Below are 24,349 nucleotides of genomic sequence, written 5' to 3' on the forward strand. Positions count from 1 at the left end.
AACATTGGTGAGCCGAGCTTTGGCTCGTTTAAGCGAGCTCGAGCCGAGTTTATAGCTCGTCTGAGATTGTTCTTAAAATAGCTCGAGCCGAGTTGAGCCGAGCTGAGCTCGAGCTTTGGGTTTTACTCGCGAGTCGAGCTCGAGCTCAAATAAGTAGGCTTGAACTGAGCCGAGCTCGAGCTCGAGCTTCATAAAAACATGACGAGCCGAGCTCGAACCCAGTCAAACTCGGGCTCGGCCCGACTCGTTTACACTCTTATGCCTAACGAAAAATTTAAGACCAAATTACATACATTTTTTAATTTCTTCCGTGTTTATATTGTTTCTACCTTGTATTTAACCTTTTTTGTTACACAAATAGTGCGTAAAGTTAAATCATGTAACATTTATAGTCCTTCAAAGTTCAAAGGGACTTCACAAGTTCACATAACGTGCTTTGTGTTTCCATGTTAGTGTTAGGTTTTAATCTATTTCTTTATTTTAGAACTAAACAAGTAACGTGCACATGTTCATTTGTGTCTGTATTACTGCCAAGTATGTTTGTGTGTGCATTTTCACATATGCTTGGGTTGTTCATGTGTGTGTTTTCAAAATGTGGTGTGTTAGTATGACAAAGATAGATGACTTTGTTGTAAGAGTGAATTGCAAGGATTGTCCTTTATCTTTATACTCATTTGCAGTTGCTGTCCTTTATGTTTAAAATTGACGAGTTTTGTACTTTATGTTTTCAAATCATACACGTTTTGTCCTTTAGCCCTAACCCAGTTAGATTTTTCTGTCAAATCTGGTCATGTGCAATGCACATGAGGGTAAAATTGTCATTTTACTTGCAGGGACCAACTGTGTAAATAACTTAAAAAAGGTTTAAGAAAAATAAAAAAATTATATATATATAAACACACAAAAACAACCTCTGATCTTTCATTCTCTCCATCTTCTTCTCTCCCACCACTTCCACCTCCACCTCCTCCCACCCCATCACCACCATCCACCTGCACCTGCCACATCCATAACCACCGGCACAATTCACCGGCGACCCCCATAACCACCGCCACCTGAAACCTGCCACCCCCATTACTACCGCCACCACATTAACAACCGACACCTGCACCTGCCACCTCCGTAACCACCGCCACCCCCATAACCACCGTCACCTGAAACCTGCCACCCCCTTTACCACAGCCATCTGCTAATCACCTCTAAAACCCCATAACAACACCACCACCACGAATCTGATAAACTTCTTGTAGATGTAACCCCACCACCAGTAGCAGCATTGTTGGGTTTTAGGGTAATATCCGGTCTAGTGGGTCTAAGCCGAAATTTTTGAAATTAGAGGAGAAGGGGATCTCCTACAAGGTGTTACTGTTCGTAATGATGATGAATTCGAATTTGAAGGTGAAGGAGATAAGTATCTTGAAGAAACCGGTCTTGATTTGGGTTTAACTGAAGTTTTAGTGGCGATGACATCATTAATTTTTTGGTTTTTGGTTTTTGTTTCAGAAACTGTAACACCCCAAAACCTGAATGTTTATATTCGGTAAATGTTCTGATATGGTATATCATGAAATAAACAACTAGGCTATTTAACCTAGTTAGAAAGGTGGTAAAAAGCAATTAAAGGATGATAGTTGTGCCAATATTATTTAGTGGCAAACTTGAGGGACTAAAGTGGGGCAAAGTAAAAGTTGAATTTAATATATGAAAAACACACACAAACACACAAATCGTGTGTGTTCTAGAACAAGCAGGAGCTCCATGAGCTCAAGAAACCCTAAGCATGAAGAATCATCAAATTGAAGGGTGAATTGAGGTCTAAATTCATGAATAAACACGGCTTAATGATCACCTACACGAGGGGTTCATAAGGTATGTCTTAAAAGTTAGATTGGTGATCTTTCACGAAGTGGGTTATGTTGTAAATCGTGAATTGGTATGAAATTGAGTATGAGTATGTGTTAATATCATGATATAGAACCAAGATACATGGTTTTGGCTAATTTGATGATTAGAGGTGAAACCCATTTGTTTTGGTAAGAATGATGATTTGAATGATCATCTATGTTTAATTAATCATGATTGTTGATGTGTTAAGATGGATATGATGGATTTTTGTTAAAGGAATTGAAAGAAATGTGATACTAGTATGTTTGATGTTATGCATGAATGATCCATGTTGATTAGAAGGATAATTTGATGATTTATGTATGAGTTTAGAAGAATATGCATGAATTGGTTGTACATTATGCATAAATTGTGGTATGCACACCAAGTGTTTGATGAAATGCTTAAGTGACAATTATATGTGGAATTATATGCAAGTTGTGGATAAATATGTATAGAAAGTGATAATGATGTAATTGTTAGCTAACTAATATGTGAAGTGTGATTTAGATGGAGTTCATGTGGAAATTTGAATGGTTAGTATGATGTGGTAGAATCGTGCATTAGGAGTTTGTACTCTATGCTTGAAGATATGGTACACCTTATGCCTTTAGTTGATTTTGTGGTAGGGATCAAGGGGTGAAAGTGGTGTCCTTGTATGGTATGTGGATTTCTAGTAAGGATAATGTCGGGTTCAAGGATAGTGTTAAATTAGTTAATCTTGAATGATGTTGTTAGTTGTGGAATTATGAGAAGACTAGTATGGAAGGAATTGTTTATGTTGTGTGCATATATGATCTTGTGGTTGTATATGTGTTTTACTATGTGAGTAGGGAATGTATATGATGTCCGTAGTATAATCGACTATAATGATGTAGATGTATGAGATTAGATTGATAATTCATAAGATAGACAGTTGACTTTCTGAAAGTCAACTGTGCATAAATAATGTAATAAGGCTTTTGTCACAAGTGTTATGTTAGAGAAATCATTAAGTACATGCTATATCAATATGTGCTATTTGTGACGACATGAAGAATTATGTGGAATGAAAAGATGTGACTTCTAGCTTATACTTTGTGTTGTTAGAATTTGACGAGTAAAGTTTAATGTAGGATATGAATGTGAAATGAATGCAATATTAGAATGTGCATTTATACTAATGAAGTGGTAACCATGATGACATGAAAGTATAGGATCATGTCAAAATAGGGGAAAGCAAGGAAGGCTAACGGAAAGGATATGAGGAAGGATGTACGAAACGGGCACTCGAGGTAAGTGATTTCCGAAATCACTTCTTATTTATAAATGAAGTTTGGTATGTTGTATATAGGGAAACCAAGTAAGAATTTACGGATAAGTACCAAGGTAAGTTCATATGAACTTCGTCTATCCTTAATGTAAATTAAGATGATAGTTTCATCGTGTTAATGGAATGTTCATTATGTTGTTGAATGTTCATTGTGATAATGGAATGTTCATTATGCTGCTGAATGTTCATCGTGTTAAGGGAATGTGCATTTGTTGCTGAATGTTCATTGTGTTAATGGAATGTTCATTATGTTGCTGAATGTTCATCGTGTTAATGGAATGTTCAATATGTTACTGAATGTTCATCGTGTTAATGGGATGTTCATTATGTTGCTGAATGTTCATCACGTTTGTTGGAAGTTAGCCGGTTATGTTTGTTTGTAATTGCATTGATTTGTGTTGATATGTTTGTAGTTAAGGCTCAATCATCATCGATGAACAAACATTTAACTGAAACCCAAATGAAATTTACAACAAACTCACCTCACATTGTCGATTTAAGCCATGAAAAGACGATCTAGATCCTGTTTTTTTCTGTAAACTTGCTGCAATTGGAAGATCAGGAACTGCCATTATAGTGGAACTGCGAAATGGGCAGGAGAAATTTCCCTAATTTGTGTGTGAAATTAACCACAAAGTGGTTCGATAGGAAGGACCATACAGTGTTGAGGTCGAAGATTTGAGAGAGAGAGATAGAGAGAGATAGAGAGAGAGAGAGAGAGTGATGTTTGGAGAGGGTGGGGGTGTGATTGAGAAATTTTAGTTCCTCTGGTCTGGTTTGAATTTGTTGATTTGAATTTGTGATGTGAGATTTTTTGGGATTTAATCGTGAATTGTTTGTGGGGTTTAGAAAAGAGAGAGATGGGTGGGTGGGTGGGTTTGATTGGTAATTGTTGTTGGTGGGTTACAATTCTGGGTTGGGTTAGAAGTGATGCAATAGGTGGTGGTAAGTCGTGATGGTAGGGTGGATGGTGGTGATGGGGTGGCAGAAGGTGGAGGTGGAAGTGGTGGGAGAGAAGAAGATGGAGAGAATGAAAGATTAGGGGTTGTTTTTGTGTGTTTATATATATATAATTTTTTTTTATTTTTCTTAATCTTTTTTTAAGTTATTTACACAGTTAGTCCCTGCAAGTTAAAATGACAATTTTACCCTCATGTGCATTGCACATGACCAGATTTGACAGAAAAATCTAACTGGGTTAGGGCTAAAGGACAAAACGTGTATAATTTGAAAACATAAAGTACAAAACTCGTCAATTTTAAACATAAAGGACAGCGCCTGCAAATGGGTATAAAGATAAAAGACAATCCTTGCAATTCACTCTTGTTGTAATTTGATGTTATCTATAGCAGGGACAATACTAAAAATTCAAGCGTCCAGTTACAACATCGAAAAATGTGTCCTTTGAACCTTAAGGAAATAAATAATGTAAACTATTTTTAAATAACGCTTAAAGTCATAGTTTATGTTATATTAGGCTAATACATAATAGGCTTAAGTTATAAATTTTAAGATTGATAGTTTTAAACGGGTCTAAGATATAAGTTTATATTTTATATGGGTTTTTAAATATATATTTTTTTAAATGTGCCCCTCAATAAAATGTGCCCTGGTCGATGGTCCCCAGAGCCGGATGTGATATTATAATACATATCATAACGGACATCTTAATTTTTAAGTGATACAAATATTATTGCTTAAGTTGCAACATTTATATGTTAAATTGTTTTTAGGGGCAAATATGTTTATTAAATAATAGTTACACTTTTACCCCTTAAATTTACTAAACTTTTGGTATTTGACAACAATTACATTTTTACCCATTAATTTAAATCAAGCACCTACACATTTTTAAATGTTTATCACTTTAATATTCTTTTATATTACACCATAAAAATAATCATTTTATTGTCTTTAACTTGACTATAGTATTGCTATAGGTTTTTTTTTTAAATAAAAACCTGATAGGTTAGACGATTAACATCGCTAGGGGTGAGTAATAACTAGGGCTATAAACGAGCCGAACGCGTGTTCGTTCATTAAGGAAAGAATATGTTCATGAACACTTACCCAACAAGAATTCTTGTTCGTGTTTGTTCATTAATGAAATGAACATGTTGGTGGTTTGTTCATTAACACTTGTCGAACGTAAATGAACACAAATAAATATTCATGAACATAAATGAACACAAACGAAAGTTGTATATTCATTATAAAGTAAAATCTGCATTTTTCGTCATAAAAGATTATGAAGAACTCACAAAAATAAATAAGTACTTAACATAACTATCTGAACATAGTTGACATATTTATCATAAACATAATTATAACAAAGTTTAAGAAGTTTGTAATTTTAACACAAATTGAAATTAAAATGGTCAAATTAGGGACGTTGGCGAAGGCATATAGTATAACAATGGTTTCAAAATTTTAAGAGCTAAACCCAACAAAACAAAAATATAACATGAAAAACCTTTAAATGAATGAAGACAAATGAACTTAAACGGGCGACATAAATGAACACATTACTGAACATTCACAAACATAAACGAACAAACACAACCTCTGTTCATGTTCGTTCCTTTAACCTATGGAACAATTTTTTTTGTTCGTGTTTGTTAATTTGTTAAACGAGCGAAGATAAACAAACATCCTGCTGAAGGGTTTACGAATTGTTTGCTGAACGTTTGGTTCGTTTACAACTATGGCAATAACCAAACCGTTAACCGAAAAACAGACGAAACTAAATAAAAATCAACCGAAATCCGAGTTAATAGAAAACTAATTTAACCAAAAGCAGGTTATTAATTTTTTACCCTCTGTTAACCGAACTGACTGAACAATTCATATTTTCATATATTAACAGCTTGCATACCTCCATTTCATACATTTATACCTCCATTTCACATATTTATGTCTCTATTTCTCGTATTTACATACCCATTTAATGTATTTATATCTCAAATTCATGTATTTATACATTCATTTCATTTATTTATACCATTTAGTTTTAGCCAAAATTTGATTTGATTATTAACCGAACCGAATAAACCGAACAAATTAACCGAAAACTGATTGGTTAACAAATAGATTAACGAGTAAATTACAAGTTTTGTCCTTTATGTTTGTACTAAATCGTGTACACTCTTGGCAATATTTGTGTTTCTCAACGCATCTGACGAGAAACCTTCTGTAACTTTATAAGTGTTACAATTTTCAACTTTAAGGTGACCCCATAATAAAACAAGTTAGAGACATAAATCTTAACTATAATTAATACTATATAAAGTAACTCTTATGGGCAACTATGTAATTTAACTTTAATTTTACAACTTGTCTTGATATATTTAAGAAAATATATAATTCATTTGATACAACTCTTGATTTAGAGTAAACTGCAATTTTACCCCCCATTGTTCACTGTTATGTCGCAACCTTACCTCCTAAGCTTAATTTTGTTGACTGATCTGTTGACTTGGTGGTGAAATGACTATTTTACCCTTTTATTTTACCCCCTGTGTTTTGTTTACTTTGTAATTTTACCCCCTGCCACCACTGCCACCGCCATTCACCACTGCCACCTCCAGCCACCACCCTCAACCACCACTGCCACCGCCATTCACCACCACAACCACCACTGCCATCTTCTTCCTCCCCCTCTCTCTATCTCTCTAAAAAACCCACCACCCGCCTTCATCTTCAACAATCACCACCGTCATCTCCACACCCCAGCCACGAATCATACACATACATACAACCAAACCATTCATAATCACCACTGTAAGATAACAACCACCTCCGCTGCAACAACATCCATCTCTGCAAACACCTACCTGCTTTTATAACTCAAACATGAAGAGTCAAAACCCAAACCTACCAATGTTCTTGATCTTAACAAACACTAACAAATCCTATAGAATCTTAACAACAGTTGTAAAAAGGTAAGTCAATGAAGAAGAAGAATCAATCACAAACTATTAAAGTTTAAAACTACTAGAACACCAAACTCATAAATCCTGTTGATGATATAACAAAACCAGATAACTAAAGCAAGAGTCACAAAACAAAACAAATAACAAACAACTGAAACCATAACCCTCCTACCAAAACACCTTGATGATCATGAATAAATCTAATCTTGAGGAATCTCAACATCACCATTCGCAATCTCCTGCTGCAAATCCTTTGGGTCTTTCCCATCAACCGTACACCCAACGGAAACACAAGTACCCAATATCTCCTTCACAGTCCCCTGCAACTCCTTTGCCATAGACCTCGCTCGCATAATCTTCGCTATCTCAATAACATCATCAAGCGATATGTTCCCACTATGCTTAATGTTCTTCACCTTCTTCCGGTCCCGTTCCGGCTCCTTCAACGCCTTGATCACCAACGCAGTCGCAGTGGTGGTTGTGGCGGTTCAGATGGCGACAGTGATGGTTGAAGATGATGATGGAGGTTTAGATCTAGACTTATCAATAACGAAGAAGACAAGACTGGTTGTGGCGGGGGTGGTGATGATGGCGACGGTGATGGTTGTGGCGGCAGTGGTGGTTGTGGCGGTTCAGATGGCGACAGTGATGGTTGAAGATGATGATGATGATGGAGGTTCAGATCTAGATATAACAATAATAATTGCAATTTACTCTATATATAATAAAAATAATAATAAAATAAATATAGGGTAAGATTACCAAAATACCCTTACATATAATGGTCAAACTACCGTTGACTGAGCTTAGGGGGTAAGGTTGCGACATAACAGTGAACAGTGAGGGGGTAAAATTGCAATTATTTCCTTAGAGGGGGGGGGGGGGTAAGAGTGCCAATGACCCCTAACCTCAGGAGGTAAAATTGCAGTTTACTCCTTGATTTATAAACAACTTCTCATTTACCATTTTGTTTTCTTTTGAAGAAATATTTAATGAATACAATATTTAATTTTAATGAATATATAATTCATTTAATTTTAATTTTACCCCATTTAAGAAAATATATAATTCATTTGATACAAGTCTTCGTGTATAAACAACTTGTCAATTTATCATTTTGTTTTCTTGTGATGAAATATTCAATAAACATAATACTTATTGAATATAATATTTAATGACATAAATTTGACAAGTATATTTTTTTATTTATAACAAAATATTAAATATTTATTAATTAGTTGAATTTAATATTTTAATTTAAAATTTCTTTTATGCAATATTTTTTAATAACACGTATTCGTCAAATCATTTACACATGCCGATCATATCAAAACCTAGCAAACCCCGCAGCGCGAGCTCAATTGCTAGTTCTTTAAAAAAGTATCCAAACCATTTATTAATTTACTCGAACTTTAAGTTTGATATAAGAACATGGAGTAAAATGCAATTAAAGTAAAAGTTAGTGTGGAAAGAATAAAATTAAAAAAAACGAGAGGTGTGAAATGCAATTAACATAAAAAAATCATCTTCCGTATTTCAAATTTTTAACAAAAGCCGCACATTCTTCACTCCCCCTGCAGTAAGAACTCAACTCAGCTTCAAGTTTCTGCAGTAAACAAGTACCAATCGCTCTCAATCTATCGGTATATGTTCTCTGCATGCTGGATCTTCTTCTTCATTTCAATCTTCTTTGATTCATAAACTGTAACAACCAATAAAATCCACACCATTTCAAGTTTATATTCATTTAATTTCACACCTTTTGTTTCGATATTCATTCCGATTGCATTCGATCTAGGGTTTGATATTATTCCTGTGATTGCAAGTGCCAATGTAGGAATCTAGTTACATCAGATTTTTATTTAAACCTTTGAAAACATTCTGATTTGATTTTAGGTTTATATCTAGTGTTTTCAGCAATGTAGTTAAGTTAACAGTTGTGTGCATGTTTGATACTTTGTTGTGTTGCAGCAAGTATGATTAGAATACCGTCAATGTCAGTTTTTTTGATGGTGGTTGGTTGTGAGTTGTGTGTGTATGTTTGATACTTTGTTGTGTTGCAGCGAGTATGATTAAATACTGCCAATGTCACTTTTGTAGATGGTGGTTGGTTGTGAGTTGTGTGTATGTTTGATACTTTGTTGTGTTGCAGCGAGTATGATTAGAATACTGTCAATGTCAGTTTTGTGGATGGTGGTGTTGTTATGGTGGTTGGTTGTGAGTTGTTGTGTGTATGTTGATACTTTGTTGTGTTGCAGCGAGTATGATTAGAATACTGTCAAGGTCACTTTTGTGGATCCTGGTGTTGCTATGGTGGTGGTTTGTGAGTTGTGTGTGTATGTTTGATACTTTGTTGTGTTGCAGCGAGTATGATTAGAATATTGTCAATGTCAGTTTTGTGGATGGTGGTGTTGTTATGGTGGTTGGTTGTGAGTTGTGTGTGTATGTTTAATACTTTGTTGTGTTGCAGCGAGTATGATTTGAATAATGTCAATGTCAGTTTTGTGGATGGTGGTGTTGTTATGGTGGTTGGTTGTGAGTTGTGTGTATGTTTGATACTTTGTTGTGTTGCAGCGAGTATGATTCGAATACTATCAATGTCACTTTTGTGGATGGTGGTGTTGTTATGGTGGTTGGTTGTGGCTACGATGGCCGACGATTTTCTGTATAAAGACCGCAACCAGCCGGTTGCTGCGCGAGTAAAAGATCTGTTGGGAAGAATGACACTGGAGGAGAAAATCGGTCAGATGGTTCAAATTGAGCAGCTTGCGTCTACTCCTGATATCATGAGGCACTACTTCATTGGTAAATAAAAAAAACGTTATGTTGTGAATGTTTCGTGAAAATGTGAAATGTGAAATGGTGGATGATGTTTTGGTGTTTTTAAATGCAGGAAGCTTGTTAAGTGGTGGAGGGAGTGTTCCGAATCCACATGCAACGGTTGTTGATTGGGTTAATATGGTGAACAAGTTTCAAAATGGGTCGCTTTCAACGCGATTAGGGATTCCAATGATTTATGGGATTGATGCTGTTCATGGGCATAATAATGTTATTAATGCTACGATTTTTCCGCATAATATTGGCCTTGGAGCTACCAGGCAAGTCGAAGTTTTTATTACTTTGCTAACATTCTAATGTTTGTTGAGTGATTTTTTTTGGTGTCTAATCCGCATATATATCACCATTGCCCTTGATTTTCTTGACTGTATCTCTCTTAAATGTCATAAAAAAATATATAAGTATTTGCATAAATGCAACATAAGTTTGTTTTAAAATTGTTTTAATCTTATTGTACACCAGGGACACTGATCTTGTGAAGAGAATAGGTGCTGCAACTGCTGCCGAAGTTAGAGCTACCGGAATTCCATATGCATTTGCTCCTTGTATTGCTGTAAGTATAATAAAATATATAATTACGTGCCTATAAATATCTGTTTTTTTATTAATAAAGGGTGAGCATTCGTTAATAAATGTTTTCTAAAAGTGTCAAATGTTGCAAATTTCTTTATAGGTATGCAGAGATCCAAGATGGGGACGATGTTATGAGAGTTACGGCGAGGATACCAAACTTGTTGAAAGTATGACTGAGATTATATTAGGATTGCAAGGCGAAATTCCCGAGGGATCACGGCTGGGTGTTCCATATGTTGCTGGAAAGTATGTATCGTCTGATTAATTTTTTTTTTCAGTTTTCGTTAGAGCACCTTTAGTAGGCGCGCTTGGTTCGCTGGAGTTCAGTGGAATAGGATATTTATCCACTCCTAACCTGAACATGTTTGGTTGGAGAATGAACGGAATTGGAATTGGAATTGCAACGAACCAAACACCCTGCAAACTAACTAAACGTTCATCAAACACTTCATGAACCGTTCAGCTGGAAGATCGTTCGTTTAATAAATGAACGAACACGAACAAGAAATTTCGTTCGTTCAGTTAAATGAACGGACATGAATAGAGGCCGAGTTCATTCATTAAGTTCCTGAATGTTCAGTAACGTGTTCGTTTTTAATTTTATATTTTTATTTAAATACTTTAAAATTCCGACAAATAAAGTATTTAATAAGTATTCGTGTTTTGTCAATGAACACTTATTTGTGTTTGTTTGTTTTCATTTGTGTTCGTGAACATTGGTTTGTGTTCGTTTATGTTCATGAGCGTTCGTTATATAAAATTAACAAATGAACACGTTCATTTCCTTAACGAACGAACACGAACAAAAAATCTGGTTCGGTAAGTGTTCATGAACTGTTCAACGAACGCGAACAAGGTCTTGTTCATTGACATTTTCCCGGAAAACTGTGTTTATAAAAAATGACTTATTATTTATCACATTGCTTTGCATCCGCACATGTTAGGGACAAGGTAGCTGCTTGTGCAAAGCACTTCGTTGCGGATGGTGGGACAACTCACGGAATAGATGAAAACAACACTGTGGTCAATGAACACGATTTGCTAAGCATCCACATGCCCCCTTACTATGACTCTATAATCAAGGGTGTATCAACGGTCATGGTGTCGTATTCCAGCTTGAATGGTCTAAGAATGCACGCGAACGGTGATCTTATAACCGGATACCTTAAGGGCAAACTTGATTTCAAAGTATATATACTGTCTCCATCTCCATACTTGTTCTTGCACTAAAATATTAACTTATGTGATCTTAATCATCTTATTACTAATTCACATATTTTCAGGGGTTTGTTATCTCAGATTGGGAAGGAATCGACCGAATTACGTCCCCTCCTCATTCGAATTACACTTACTCGGTCCTTGCTAGTATTTCAGCTGGCATTGACTTGGTTAGTAATTTAGTATATCGCTGTGTGCATCTTTTTGGTTAAACAAACTGATTCATGCAAGGTTTAAAAGAACGGAAATGAGTTTCAAGGCGTTTTCCCTTCGCATCACGAGGCGTAAGGCCGAGGCGGTATTAATAAATAAATATAAAAATTATATATATTATAAAAGTAATAATGCTAACTTATTTCACCACAGATTCATCAAAATCATCAAAAACACACTTAAAAAGATATGAAATGCTTGAAATTGACACAAAAAGTCAAAAACATCAAAAACAGCTATCAAAATCCCCTGAGGCGCAACTTCCTCAGTGCCTCAGCCCCCCTGAGGCGCATATACATTAAAAACACCATGAGGGGCGCCTCAGACTCGTTTTTTGGCTGTTTCGCCTCAAGGCGCGAACGTTTTTTAGAACCATGGATTCATGTAATCATCATTCTTGTTAATGGCGAATAGCGATAAGGTATATAAATAGCGGGCGCTATTCTATAAATAGCGATACACTAGAAAAAAATATTTAAAAAAATTTATATGTATATAATATCAAAATTCACAGGTGTATACACTATTTTACATGTATAATTAACAAAAAACGTAAAATCCAGCTATTTTATAGCTATATTTAATCGATATATATATTTAAAAAAAATAACTGACATCCCGCTTACATACCCTATAGCGACCTTCGACCTATACGCTATTCGCTATGGCGACCATAGCGACAACTATTGACATGACAACTATGGTAATCATGTTACATTAATTTTATATTGAATTTAAATTCTTGAACAGGTTATGGCCCCGAATAATTACGTCGAGTTCATTAACGAGCTTACATCATTGGTCAAGAACAAGTTTATCTCAATGGACCGTATTGATGATGCAGTGACCAGAATCTTACGCGTCAAATTTACCATGGGCCTGTTTGAGAACCCTCTTGCCGATTACAGTATGGTTAACGAGGTTGGAAGCCAGGTCAGTGAATTACTCGGTATTTCTGTTCCAACTTCCAAACCATGTACGTAAATTCGTTTGCTTTACGCGTTTGAGAAATATAGGCACACAGAGAAATAGCAAGGGAGGCAGTGAGGAAATCGTTAGTGCTGCTGAAAAACGGGAAAACAGCAGATGACCCGATGCTGCCTCTACCGAAGATGTCATCGAAAGTTTTGGTTGCAGGAAGTCATGCAGATAATCTGGGATATCAGTGTGGTGGGTGGACAATTGGTTGGCAGGGGTTTAGCGGAAATGAAAACACGACAGGTACATTCATCTTACGAGCTAAAAGCTCGTGTATAAGCACTAGAAAGGAAAAGAACTTTTTTTGCTTTCGTGTCCAAGGTTTAAAAGAACGGAAACGAGTTTCGAGGCGTTTTCCCTTCGCCTCACGAGGGGTAAGCCTCGAGGCGTAAGGCAGAGGCGGTATTAATAAATAAATATACAAATTATATATATTATAAAAATAATTATACTAACTAATTTCATCATTAGATTCATCAAAATCATCAAAAGCACACTTAAAAAAGACATGAAATGCTTGAAATTGACACAAAAAGTCAAAAACATCAAAAACAACTATCAAAGTCCCCTGAGGCGCATATACATTAAAAACACCATGAGGCGCGCCTCAGACTCGTTTTTTGGCCATTTCGCCTCGAGGCGCGCCTTGAGGCGCACGCCTCAAATGTTTTTTACAACGATGTTCGTGTCACTAGAGGTAGCAAAATGGGCGGGTTGAGCTTGGGTGTTGAATATATTTATGAAAACTATATACTAATAGAGTAAATTACTATTTTGGCCTCTGAGGTTTAGTCAGCTTAACATTTTCGGCCCGGAAAAGGAATCTTTTGACACATCAGACCCTGAGGTAGCATTTTGTTATGGTTTTGGCCCCTAACACCAACTCTGTTACTTTTTTTTTGTCAAGTGTAAGAGTATTTTGTTCATTTTTACACCTCAGGGGTTGTTTATGTAAATGAAGGAATTTAAAAATGAACGATTTACGTAAAATAACCCTTGATGCGTAAAAGTAATAAAATATTCTTACACTTCATAGAAAATAAAAACCAGAGTTAGTGTTAGGGGCTAAAAGCGTTACAAAATGCAACCTCAGGGTTTGATGTGTCAAACGATTCTTTATTTGGATTGAAAGGGTTAGACTGACTGAACCCGAAAGGCCAAAATAGTAATTTACTCATAATAATATAATTCTTTTAAATAAAGTAATTTTGAGAGGTTGTATGCATGAAATACACTCTGGAGTTTGGTTGGCTTTGAAACTGTTTGACTTGTTAGTGATTAATGTATAATGTATAACTAGAATTACCACCCGCCGCAATGCGGCGGGGGATTCATTAGTTATATATCATGTTAGATGAAAGGAAAATGTTTTCTCACATAACCACGAGCCTGTGTGTAAAACCGAGAAACAAATAACTAAGTCGATCTCTGACTCGCACGTTGCGACAAACCTATCAAACGGGGAAAAATAGACGCGTTGCGACGGACATGTCAAACAGGAAAAAAATAGATGAAAAAACGTTGAACCCCACACGCACGTTGTGGCGTGTTAAGTTAGAAATTTAGAACGACACGTTAAACGGAGAACTTATGAAAGATGGAAAGTATATAAGAGACTAAAGTTGAAAGTGAAAAAAGTGTTGAGATTAAATTGCAAAAGATGAAAAGCTTTGAGTTGAAAGTAAAAAAAATTAAAGGGATTAAATTGCAAAGAGTAAATTACGTTTTTGGCCCCTGTTGTTATATCACTTTTACTATATTAGCCCAAAATAAGAATTTTTAACATATCTACTCCCATGGTCTCTATAACTAACCATTTTGGCCCCTAAGTCTATCCACTTTAGCCCTCATGGTCTCTATAACTAACTATTTTGGCCCCCATGATCTATAGACTTAGGGGCCAAAATGGTTAGTTATAGAGATCATGGGGACAAATATGTTAAAAATTCTTATTTTAGGCTAATATAGTAAAAGTGATATAACCATAGGGGCCAAAAACGTAATTTACTCAATTGCAAAAGATGAAAACTTTTGAATTAGAAGTGAAAAATCAAATGTGTTAAAATACCAAAGATTGAAACTTATTGATGTTTCATATTAGTATTATTATTATTTAATAAAAGAGATAAATAAAAAAATAAGGGTGAGAAATTACCAGAGAATGACACATGTCCAAAAAGGATTTTTGTTTATTAGTATAGAAAGATACAACCATCAGTACTAAATATACTAAAAAATGTATCTGTTACATCTTAACTGCAGGAACAACTATTCTTAACGGAATCAAATCTGCGGTTGACCCAATAACCGAAATAACCTACATGGAGAATCCAAACACCGAATTCATCAAGTCCAACAACTTCTCTTACGCTATAGTTGTGGTTGGCGAGCATCCTTACACAGAGATGTTTGGTGATAGTTCAAACCTCACGATTGCAGACCCCGGTCCAAGTATCATCACAAATGTTTGCGGGAATGTGAAGTGTGTTGTGGTCATCATATCGGGTCGCCCGGTTGTGATTGAACCATATATGTCTGTTATCGATGCTTTGGTTGCAGCCTGGTTGCCCGGCACTGAAGGACAAGGTGTGGCTGATGTGCTTTTCGGAGACCATGGGTTTACGGGTAAACTTTCGAAAACTTGGTTTAAAAATGTAGATCAACTCCCGATGAACATAGGCGATCCACATTACGATCCGCTCTTTCCTTTTGGATTTGGACTCACAACAAAATCAATGACTGAAAGGTAAAAATTTGTAACTATCCGATTAATTTTTTTTTTGTATCTTTTGCCATTTGATCGAAGAACATGACTATAACTTGAATGGTATAGACATGACAAAGTACAAGAATCTTGTACATGGTTGTTAATAGCGGTAAATAGCGACAAGCTACGTATACGCTACGTAGCGACAACGAGTGCTATTTTATGTTTAGCGATAACGCATTAGATTTTTTTTTTTCAACAAAATTAGGTGTTTATTCACGAGTTTAAGATTTTTCGATGAAATTAGTGAAGATTACAGCTGATTGGTCGACTAAAATGCCTAAAAATTCGGCTTTTAATATTTAAAAAGTAAAAAAAAAAAAAAAAAAAAAAAAAAAAAACCCCAATTGTCGCTATTGAGCGCTAAACATCAGATAGCGATGATCCAGCGCTACGCTATGCTATTCGCTATAGCACTCGCTATCATCGCTATTAACAACTATGATCTTGTAGACCCCAATGAATATTAACAGTAAATTATAATCTGTTTGTTATTATAAGTTATAACTTTGAGAACCCGTTAGAGAAAACTTACGGGCCCACCAATACCTGCTAACCAGTGGGACCATGTACAGTGGCGAAGCTTGAAATTTTTTACCGGGGGGGGGGGGTCGAAAACGTATATACCCAAAAATTTCTATAGAACCGGGGGGTCGTAAACATATATACCCAAAAATTTCTATACGAAAACTACATATGTAACACTACTGGCCGAAAAGTTCGGGGGGTCGGGCGCCCCTCCCGGCCCCTTCAAAGCATCGCCCCTGACTACGTAAACCACACCTTACGCTCGCATGTGGCCATTATGTAATTTATGACCTAAACTTGAATGTTTTAACTTTGCAGGTCAATATCCGGTGGCATAGCTACAAGACCGTTTGTCCTTGCGATTTTGGTATCCGTGTTCATCAGTTTGAGTTTATCGCGCAGGCACATTGCCTAATTTTGCGGGAAACTTAGCGTCGTCGGTGGATCATTTTGTAGAGTTTAGGGGAATTCTGTGAGGTGTGGGTTTAGAATTAAGGTTAGATGAAGGTGTTGTTAGTTATGATCCAATAATTTAACAGTTGAGACTATTGGATTCAATGTTGTTATTATTATTTTTATTACAATGTTGAAGGTGTTTTTATCATGGTTTGTTAGTTGGCCAGTAGTGTTTTACTTTTATGTGTTGATGCATGCATGTAACCCAATAATAAAGTGCAAATGTTTGAAGCTTATTTTGTAAATTCAAAGTCAATGGCCATAACAGTTTTATGATTATAAAGTATGGCAAGATGCACATACCTTTTTTGGGGCTGTTTTTTTTATGTTCACACAAGCACCACTAATGATGTGATATTTATTTATTTTATTATTTTAACTAACGTACAAATTGTTTGAAATCAGGCCCAAAATTAATAGACACAAACATCTTTATTTAGAGGGTGTTTGGGATTACGTTTTGAAGTGATTATTTGATTATTGCGTTTGTAAAACACAAATAATCTAAAAAAGTGTTTAGATGAAAAAATGATTATCTGCCTCCAAGACGCAGTTTTGGAGAAGCATGTACCTACATGCTTTTTCAAAACGCAGTTTTAAAAACGCAAAATCTATTTTGAAAACGCAACACCAAACACCCCCTTATTTTATTATTTTAACTAACATGCAAATTGTTCGAAATCAGACCCAAAATTCTATACACATAAACACAAGAAAAAACAATTTTATGACAACTCTCGGCTTTAACTCTTTCATTCTTGTAAACCCAATAACTCAACTAAAACTGAATAGATAACTCTTTAAGTATGCTAGAATAAACTAATTTTAATGGAACTCAAACTCAATTTAAATAAAACAATTAATTCAAACCAATATTTATATCTAATTTAATTGGGATATTGGATTCAAATAACCTCAATTTTCACCAATTGACCGATACCACTCCCAACGTTCCATTTGTACAACACCATTCGCAACTTTCAACTTATTGGCTGATAGCCCTCCCAAACTAACCTAACACTAACTCAGTTTGCTGACATCAACTGACATGTCACCAAACCAGTGTCACGTCATCAAAAAGCCAAGTCAGACGTCACGTCAGCTGCCACATCATCAAAAAAATCCACTTCAGATGCCACATCACCACACAAGTGCTACATCAGAAAAAATTAACTGGGTTAGGGTTCAGTTAGTTTGGGAGTGCTATCGGTCAACAAGTTGAAAATTGGGAGTGGTGTGGTACAAATCGAAAGTTTGGAGTACTATCGGCCAATAGGTGAAAGTTATCCCAAATTTAAAATTCACCAAGAATTAACATAACCAATCTTCAACTTTTGCTTATTTCCACTATTCACCCAAACTTAGGATCAAACCAACTTCATATTCTATATAGTCATTTTACAAATATTTAGATAAACGTTTATGTGTATCTGCAATTCTTATATAGATTCTATCATATATGATACACATCTACAAGATTCTCTAGTATATGCGATGCAAAGAATATGGTTCTTGGCACTTAAAATATATCTTGCTAAAATGTTTTTGTACGAGAATAAACTACATCTACAAGATTCTCTAGTTTGTAAAAAAGATCAACACGAGTTCTTTTGAGGGTTATTGGATTTTATCACTCTTAACTATTGGTCATTGGCCGTTGTCACCCCCCAACTATCACTTTGATGCTCGTCACCCCCAACTTAACACTTACTATGTTCTGTCACCAGATCACTAACTTTAATAATAGTCCTAGCTTTACCATACTCCATACCTGGTACTCCTATATTCATGTCACAAATTTGAATAGTTAAAGTCAAATAACTTTTTTTTTTTAAATTAAAACTAATAATATTAAGATTTTTGTTTTCATTTTCCTATCAATAAACTAGTTCACTCGATACCAATATTTTCAAATAATTAGCAATATGGTCCTTTTCCCTTAAATTTCCAAAATAATTCGTTTTTATTTCTTCTAGAACATTCCAAAGATTTTTTATTTTTAATTAGCAATATAGTCCTTTTCCCTTAAATTTCCAAAATAATTAGTTTTTATTTCTTCTAGAACATTCCAAAGATTTTTTATTTTTATTTTATTTTTTTAAATTTTTTTTATGAAAGTCACTAGTCATTATCAACGACCAATACCTACGGATTTATGTCATTCCGTACAACGAGAACTACTTTCAACCATGAATTAACAGGAAAAAAAATAAACAATATTTTTCGTGTTTCCGTACACCATGACATATATATTATTTGAACATGAAGAATGCATACATAAAAATGCAAAAATATGAATATATATATGTATATCATCTATCGCAAAATATCTCAAACATGTATATACACTAACATGTTGGATAATGAAGACTTTAGATTATGGTGGGGAAATAGTAAATAGTTAACCAAATTCAAAGATAATCATCTACGGAAACGTTCAATCCCTCGTTGTTATTCGGTGTGGATTCTCTCGAAGCAATAATCCGTGCGTCCATTGCCATGCCAGCATCAGACGCAGCCTTCTGGATGGACCTAGGAGACAGGTCCATCCGGGCAGTAGGAGGTAACATAGATGGAAAATTAAGTTTACTCAACGATGTAGCACCTCTTAAAGAGTAAGAGGCTACATCGTGAGCCAGGGCAGCTCCCTCGGGTGTCGAAAACGTGCCTAGCCAGAGCCGCTCTTGGGTTCCTGGCACGCGAATCTCCGACACCCATTTACCCCATCGTCTACACCGGATGCCTTTATATTTCTTTTCTTGACTTGTACCGGCCGCTGAATTGCTTGTACAACTGCTGCTTATGCTACCTTCATCCGAGGTGGTACTACTCATGCTTTGTTTAATAATGTGAATGTGAATGGTGCATGAAGTATGTGTTTTCATGGTTTATATAGGTTGAATGTGTGAAGGTCAAAATCAAAGGGTGAATGAGTAGATCTTTGGTCAAAGATTTGAAAAAATAAGATATTATGTCAAGTGGTCGGCTGTAATTAAATGCACGTGTGGTGGAAGTCGACCAATAAATAATGAGTCTGTTTCAAAGGTTCATCATTGGTTACGTCATAAACTATGGGTACCACAAAGGCATAAACAAATGTAGAAGACTTGGTCAAATGTTGACATAATAATTCAAATGGTAAGGTCAACCATGAACCATCAACATCCTTAAATTCGAACTTTCCTTCTTTTAGTATAAGTCTTCGTATTTTGCATGATGTATTTGAAACAACTACTAACTCCAAAAGGTGTAATTGGATTTTGAGAGAGATAACCCCACAAGTCAATGATGACTTCTTGACATTAAGTATTGCAAGTGGTCTTTATTAACTTTACGATTAGGCTATTGGGTGCGGTTATGACCCAAACGACTATCCCCTTATTTATTATAATTTATTTTTATCTAAAGAAAAAGGAAAAAAAAATCTTGAAAAATGGAAAAGAGGACCATGGATGCCATGGTTTAATCCATGCGAACCATGGTGGATCAGGCAAGTGGGTGGTGTAGCCTTCCATTTATGTTCCTACGTGGCGAATCATGTCCCAACCATGACCCCCACACCCTTCAATTATCGGGCTATGTGTTATGAGGCTAGAGGGTGTGGGGGATATGGTTGGGTCATCAATCGCCATATAGGACCATTAATAAATTGCTACACCACCGTCTTGCCTCATATACCATGGTTGGCATGCATTAAACCATGACAACCATGAGTCTCCTTTCCTTTTTCAATATTTATTTTTCCTTTTACACAAAAATAAATTAAAATAAGAGAATAGTGGTTTTGGTCATGACCACTACATGTCGCTGATGTGAAGGGTCATGTAGATTATAAGGGTCATGACCACACCCTATAGCTTGAGTGTGAGAGAGGGGAGTGGAGAGCCTACATAGCTATGTACGTGGGGCTGTAGTGAACCAAGGTCGTCCCTAATATTTCTCAGGCACATCACAACATATAATTGATTAATTAGGTTATTAATTTAGGTGTTTAAAAGGGCTAATGGGGTATTGGTATTTGGTGAAAAGAATAGAAAAAGATTAATGGGCTAATGGTATATGGTTATTAACTTATTTGGGCCCCACTGAAGACATGAAACCACAACTAACTTTATAATTTTTTTATAGATACGTTAATCGATCTACAATACTTAACCGAGAAAAGAATTTAGGCTCCTTCTAGAAAATGGGCCCAATGTGGTCGCCCATTATGCAACCCTCTAAGACGCCGTTGCGGGGAACATCACGCCACCCCTTGTCCTGAAAAAAAAGTCCAAAAAAATCAACATTAAATTAAATGTACTATAATGTTCACAAAGCCTTAAATAGCCATAGGGTAATAGCTATTTTCACTATTTTATGGTCACTATTTTCACAAGCATCTTGATACTAGTCCATGCTTACATGGGAAGATCTTGCTAGTTTGCTCATATCTTTTACAATGCTACACCTTGAGGACAAGGTGTATTTGAAAGGATGGGGTAATGTTGTGAATATTATGTGCCTAACTATATTGGATGTTCAAAGCACTACAGCATACCCATTTAAGCAGCCCAGTAATGATTTAGCTAAGGCCCAACAGGTTAAAATTATTGGCTATTAAAACCTTATAAAGAAGCAACTTATATGTGCATATATATATCTTGTAACTTTAGCTTTGGGTGGCTTTCAAAAAAAATGGAAATTTTCCTTTCTAACCCTAAACTTTTAATTTTTTGACAATTTAAGTTTAAAGTTTTAATTTTTGTTTCCTTTAAACCCTAATGTTTTAATCTTTGACAGTTTACCCTAAAGTTTTAATATTTGGCAATTTAAGTTTAAAATTTTAATCTTTGTTTCCTTTTTAACCCTAAAGTTTTAATCTTTGACAGTTTAAGTTTAAAGTATTAATCTTTGGTAATTTAACCCCTTTGATTAATTTGATTTTTTCACTTCTAATTCAAAAGTTTCCATCTTTTGCGATTTAACCACTTTGATATTTTTTTACTTATGTGTTGTAATATTGGCTTTGAGGGTTTTTCAAAGAAAAAATGGTTATGCATATGGTTGTTGTAACCTTGGCTTTGGGGGTTTTTCAAAAAAAATTGATTTTTTACTTTTCACCCAAAAGTATTTTATAAATTACAACCCAAAACTATTTGTTTTTTTTTACTTTTAACACAAAACTTTTAATCTGTTGCAATTTATCCTCACAACTTTTTTTACTTTCAACTTTGGTCCTTTATATTTTTCATTTTCAGCAAATTTTTAGCTTTATCATTCGTTCTAAATTTTGTGACTTAACACACCACAACGTGCGTCTTTGGTTTAACGTTTTTACGTTTCGTTCTAAATTTTGCGGGTGAACGTTTTTACATCGTCTACTTTTTCCTGTTTGATAGGTTCAACATAACGTGCGCGCACTAAATCGACTTAGTTATCACTAAAGAATCCCCGCCGCATTGCGGCGGGTGTTAATTCTAGTTTGTAATTGACTTATCAACCATCCTTACATAAGTAGGGTTGGCAAATCGTGTCTTATCGGGTTTAACAGTTCTCTAACGACGCGTGTAACACAAGTGTTAAACTTGAATACAACTCGTTTAACTACTTTATATCTCATGTTTATAACACAGTTTTACGTTTTATTTACCAAGAAGAAGAAATGATGGATTCTAACCTCATAAGTATATTTATTTTTAAAAAGTAAAAAAAATCATGTTATGTACTTTTTCAGTAAACAGATCTAATCGTGTCTTATATAGATATCTATTGCCAGCTAGATACAGAAGCAATAGGAAACACATATGAATTATTCATTACTATTAAATTCCCTGGAATTCATCAAGAGGATCTTAGTTATCCTACTGTTTGTTTATAGGCGATATGTTGGTACGGCAAGTAAGGGGTTGGCTCTCGGCATGCTCAAACCGAACTTCTCACTCATGTCTAAGTCAACAGGCGACAAACCATTTAGTAGATCCCAATTGAAGGAATGAACCAAATTCGAAACTACCAAACCAGTGTTAGCTAATCCCAAATTTATTCCTGGACATCCTCTTCTACCAGATCCAAATGGGATAAGCTCAAAATCTTGGCCACGAAGGTCAATCGCTTTATCAACAAACCTTTCTGGAAGAAACTCGTCACAATTCTCGGACCAAACTTTGGAGTCACGTCCAAATGCCCAAAAGTTAACAAGTATTAGTGTCTTTTTAGGTATGTCGTACCCGTTAATGGATACATCTTTTATAGATTCGCGTGGAACCAGTAATGGCGCGGTTGGATATAACCGAAATGTTTCCTTGATCACCATGTGTAAGTAATGTAACTCTGTCAAATTGCTCTCATCCACAAACCTCTTATTTCCAACAACTTCTATCAACTCTTGTTGAAGCTTCTTCATTACTCTAGGATGTCGAATGAGTACAGACAAAACCCATTCGATGGAAGTTACCGAAGCATCGATTGCGCCAACTATTAAGTCAATCAGAATTGCTTTCATGGTTGACCTATCTATTGCATGGGTTATATCATTGCTCGTATCGGAATATTTGGATTTTATTGACAATAATGTGTCAATGAAATCCATGGTATCAGGTCCATGAATTCTGGTTTGATTGTCTTGTTCATGGTCAACTATTATGGACTCCAACATATCGTCAAATGCTTTGCTTATTGACTTTAAACGTGGAGTCAAACCCTACATAAACAAATCCAAAACATTTGAGGAAGTAGTTAGATAGCAAAAAAACTAGAAAATAAATGGCGGCGCAGTTTGTTGCTCGTCTACCTGCTATTCTTATGTAATTTGCCTTGTTGACAATTCAGTTGAATATGATTTTCCTTTTGTTTTATTAACCGCACATTCTTGTATTGCAATATATATAATTATTGTGTGTGATAAAGACAAAATAATAAATGAAATACATGTAATATGAACAGATTGCATTTTTGGCTCCTTCATCATGAATTATTTGAATACTAACATTATGTTCAAAAGATAATATACCATATTTAACCAAGCAAACCCAAAAGGATTAATAATATCCTATTAAAGCTTGGAAAAAGATTTATTACATAAGTTCACTTTTTAATAATATATAGAATAACAAGACTCTCGTGATTCGTGAGAAATTCTACTGGTATAATTACCGCATTATGAATATACATAAATGGATAATCAGAATGAAAATATAGGATTAGTTAGGATCTAGAGCCAGATCAGAAACCCAGCTACCTGAGGTCATTCACATATTAACTTTCTACACTGCATTTTTATGTAAAATATTTCATATTGCTGATCTTCCGTTTTATTACATGTACGATTCTACCTTTTGGGTTTTTTTTTCCCTTAGTTTTAGATTCTACCTTGACCTTTGACTTGGGTGAGGTACTTGTGTTTTTGCCTGGCAATGTATTTCCTTTCATTATTCTTCAAGTAGGCAGGGGCGCAGGATTCAAAGGGGGCACCCGCCCCTTCGAACTTTTCGGTCAGTAGTGTTATGTATGTGCATTTCGTATAAAATTTTGTAGGTATATACGTTTTCGACCCCCCGGTTTTATAAATTTTTTTTAGGTATATACGTTTTCGACCCCCAGTTTTAATTTTTTTTTTATTTATATAGCCCAAATGAAATATTTAATTAGCCAAAATATTATATAGCCCTG

General features: G+C 35.3%; 4 protein-coding genes across 4 annotated transcripts; 1 reads left to right on the forward strand and 3 right to left on the reverse strand.

The window, feature by feature from the left end:
- Positions 1-7,251: 7,251 nt before the first annotated feature.
- On the reverse strand, positions 7,252-7,616 carry LOC110887733 (60S ribosomal protein L12; the record flags this gene model as incomplete). The annotated part of the gene is made up of 1 exon (XM_022135305.1): positions 7,252-7,616. A coding segment is annotated over one exon (288 nt), but the record flags the coding sequence as incomplete, so codon positions are not given.
- Positions 7,617-8,654: 1,038 nt separating this feature from the next.
- Positions 8,655-16,852, forward strand: LOC110889537 (beta-glucosidase BoGH3B). The gene is made up of 11 exons (XM_022137084.2): positions 8,655-8,771; positions 9,703-9,933; positions 10,022-10,226; positions 10,429-10,519; positions 10,640-10,785; positions 11,484-11,727; positions 11,823-11,927; positions 12,721-12,903; positions 12,987-13,191; positions 15,211-15,694; positions 16,562-16,852. The coding sequence occupies exons 2-11, from the start codon at positions 9,708-9,710 to the stop codon at positions 16,656-16,658; spliced, it is 1,986 nt and encodes a 661-aa protein (XP_021992776.1). The 5' UTR covers positions 8,655-8,771; positions 9,703-9,707; the 3' UTR covers positions 16,659-16,852.
- Positions 16,853-18,899: 2,047 nt separating this feature from the next.
- LOC110891741 (ethylene-responsive transcription factor ERF019) lies at positions 18,900-19,554 on the reverse strand. Its single transcript, XM_022139336.2, has one exon. It carries the CDS (start codon positions 19,531-19,533, stop codon positions 19,111-19,113), a length of 423 nt encoding a protein of 140 aa, XP_021995028.1. The 5' UTR covers positions 19,534-19,554; the 3' UTR covers positions 18,900-19,110.
- A 2,826-nt stretch (positions 19,555-22,380) lies between these two features.
- On the reverse strand, positions 22,381-23,607 carry LOC110889538 (cytochrome P450 CYP736A12). The gene has a single exon (XM_022137086.2). The coding sequence runs from the start codon at positions 23,334-23,336 to the stop codon at positions 22,554-22,556; it is 783 nt and encodes a 260-aa protein (XP_021992778.1). The 5' UTR covers positions 23,337-23,607; the 3' UTR covers positions 22,381-22,553.
- Positions 23,608-24,349: the final 742 nt, after the last annotated feature.

This window comes from Helianthus annuus, chromosome 11, assembly GCF_002127325.2.
Source record: "Helianthus annuus cultivar XRQ/B chromosome 11, HanXRQr2.0-SUNRISE, whole genome shotgun sequence".
Classification (NCBI taxonomy): Eukaryota; Viridiplantae; Streptophyta; class Magnoliopsida; order Asterales; family Asteraceae; genus Helianthus; species Helianthus annuus.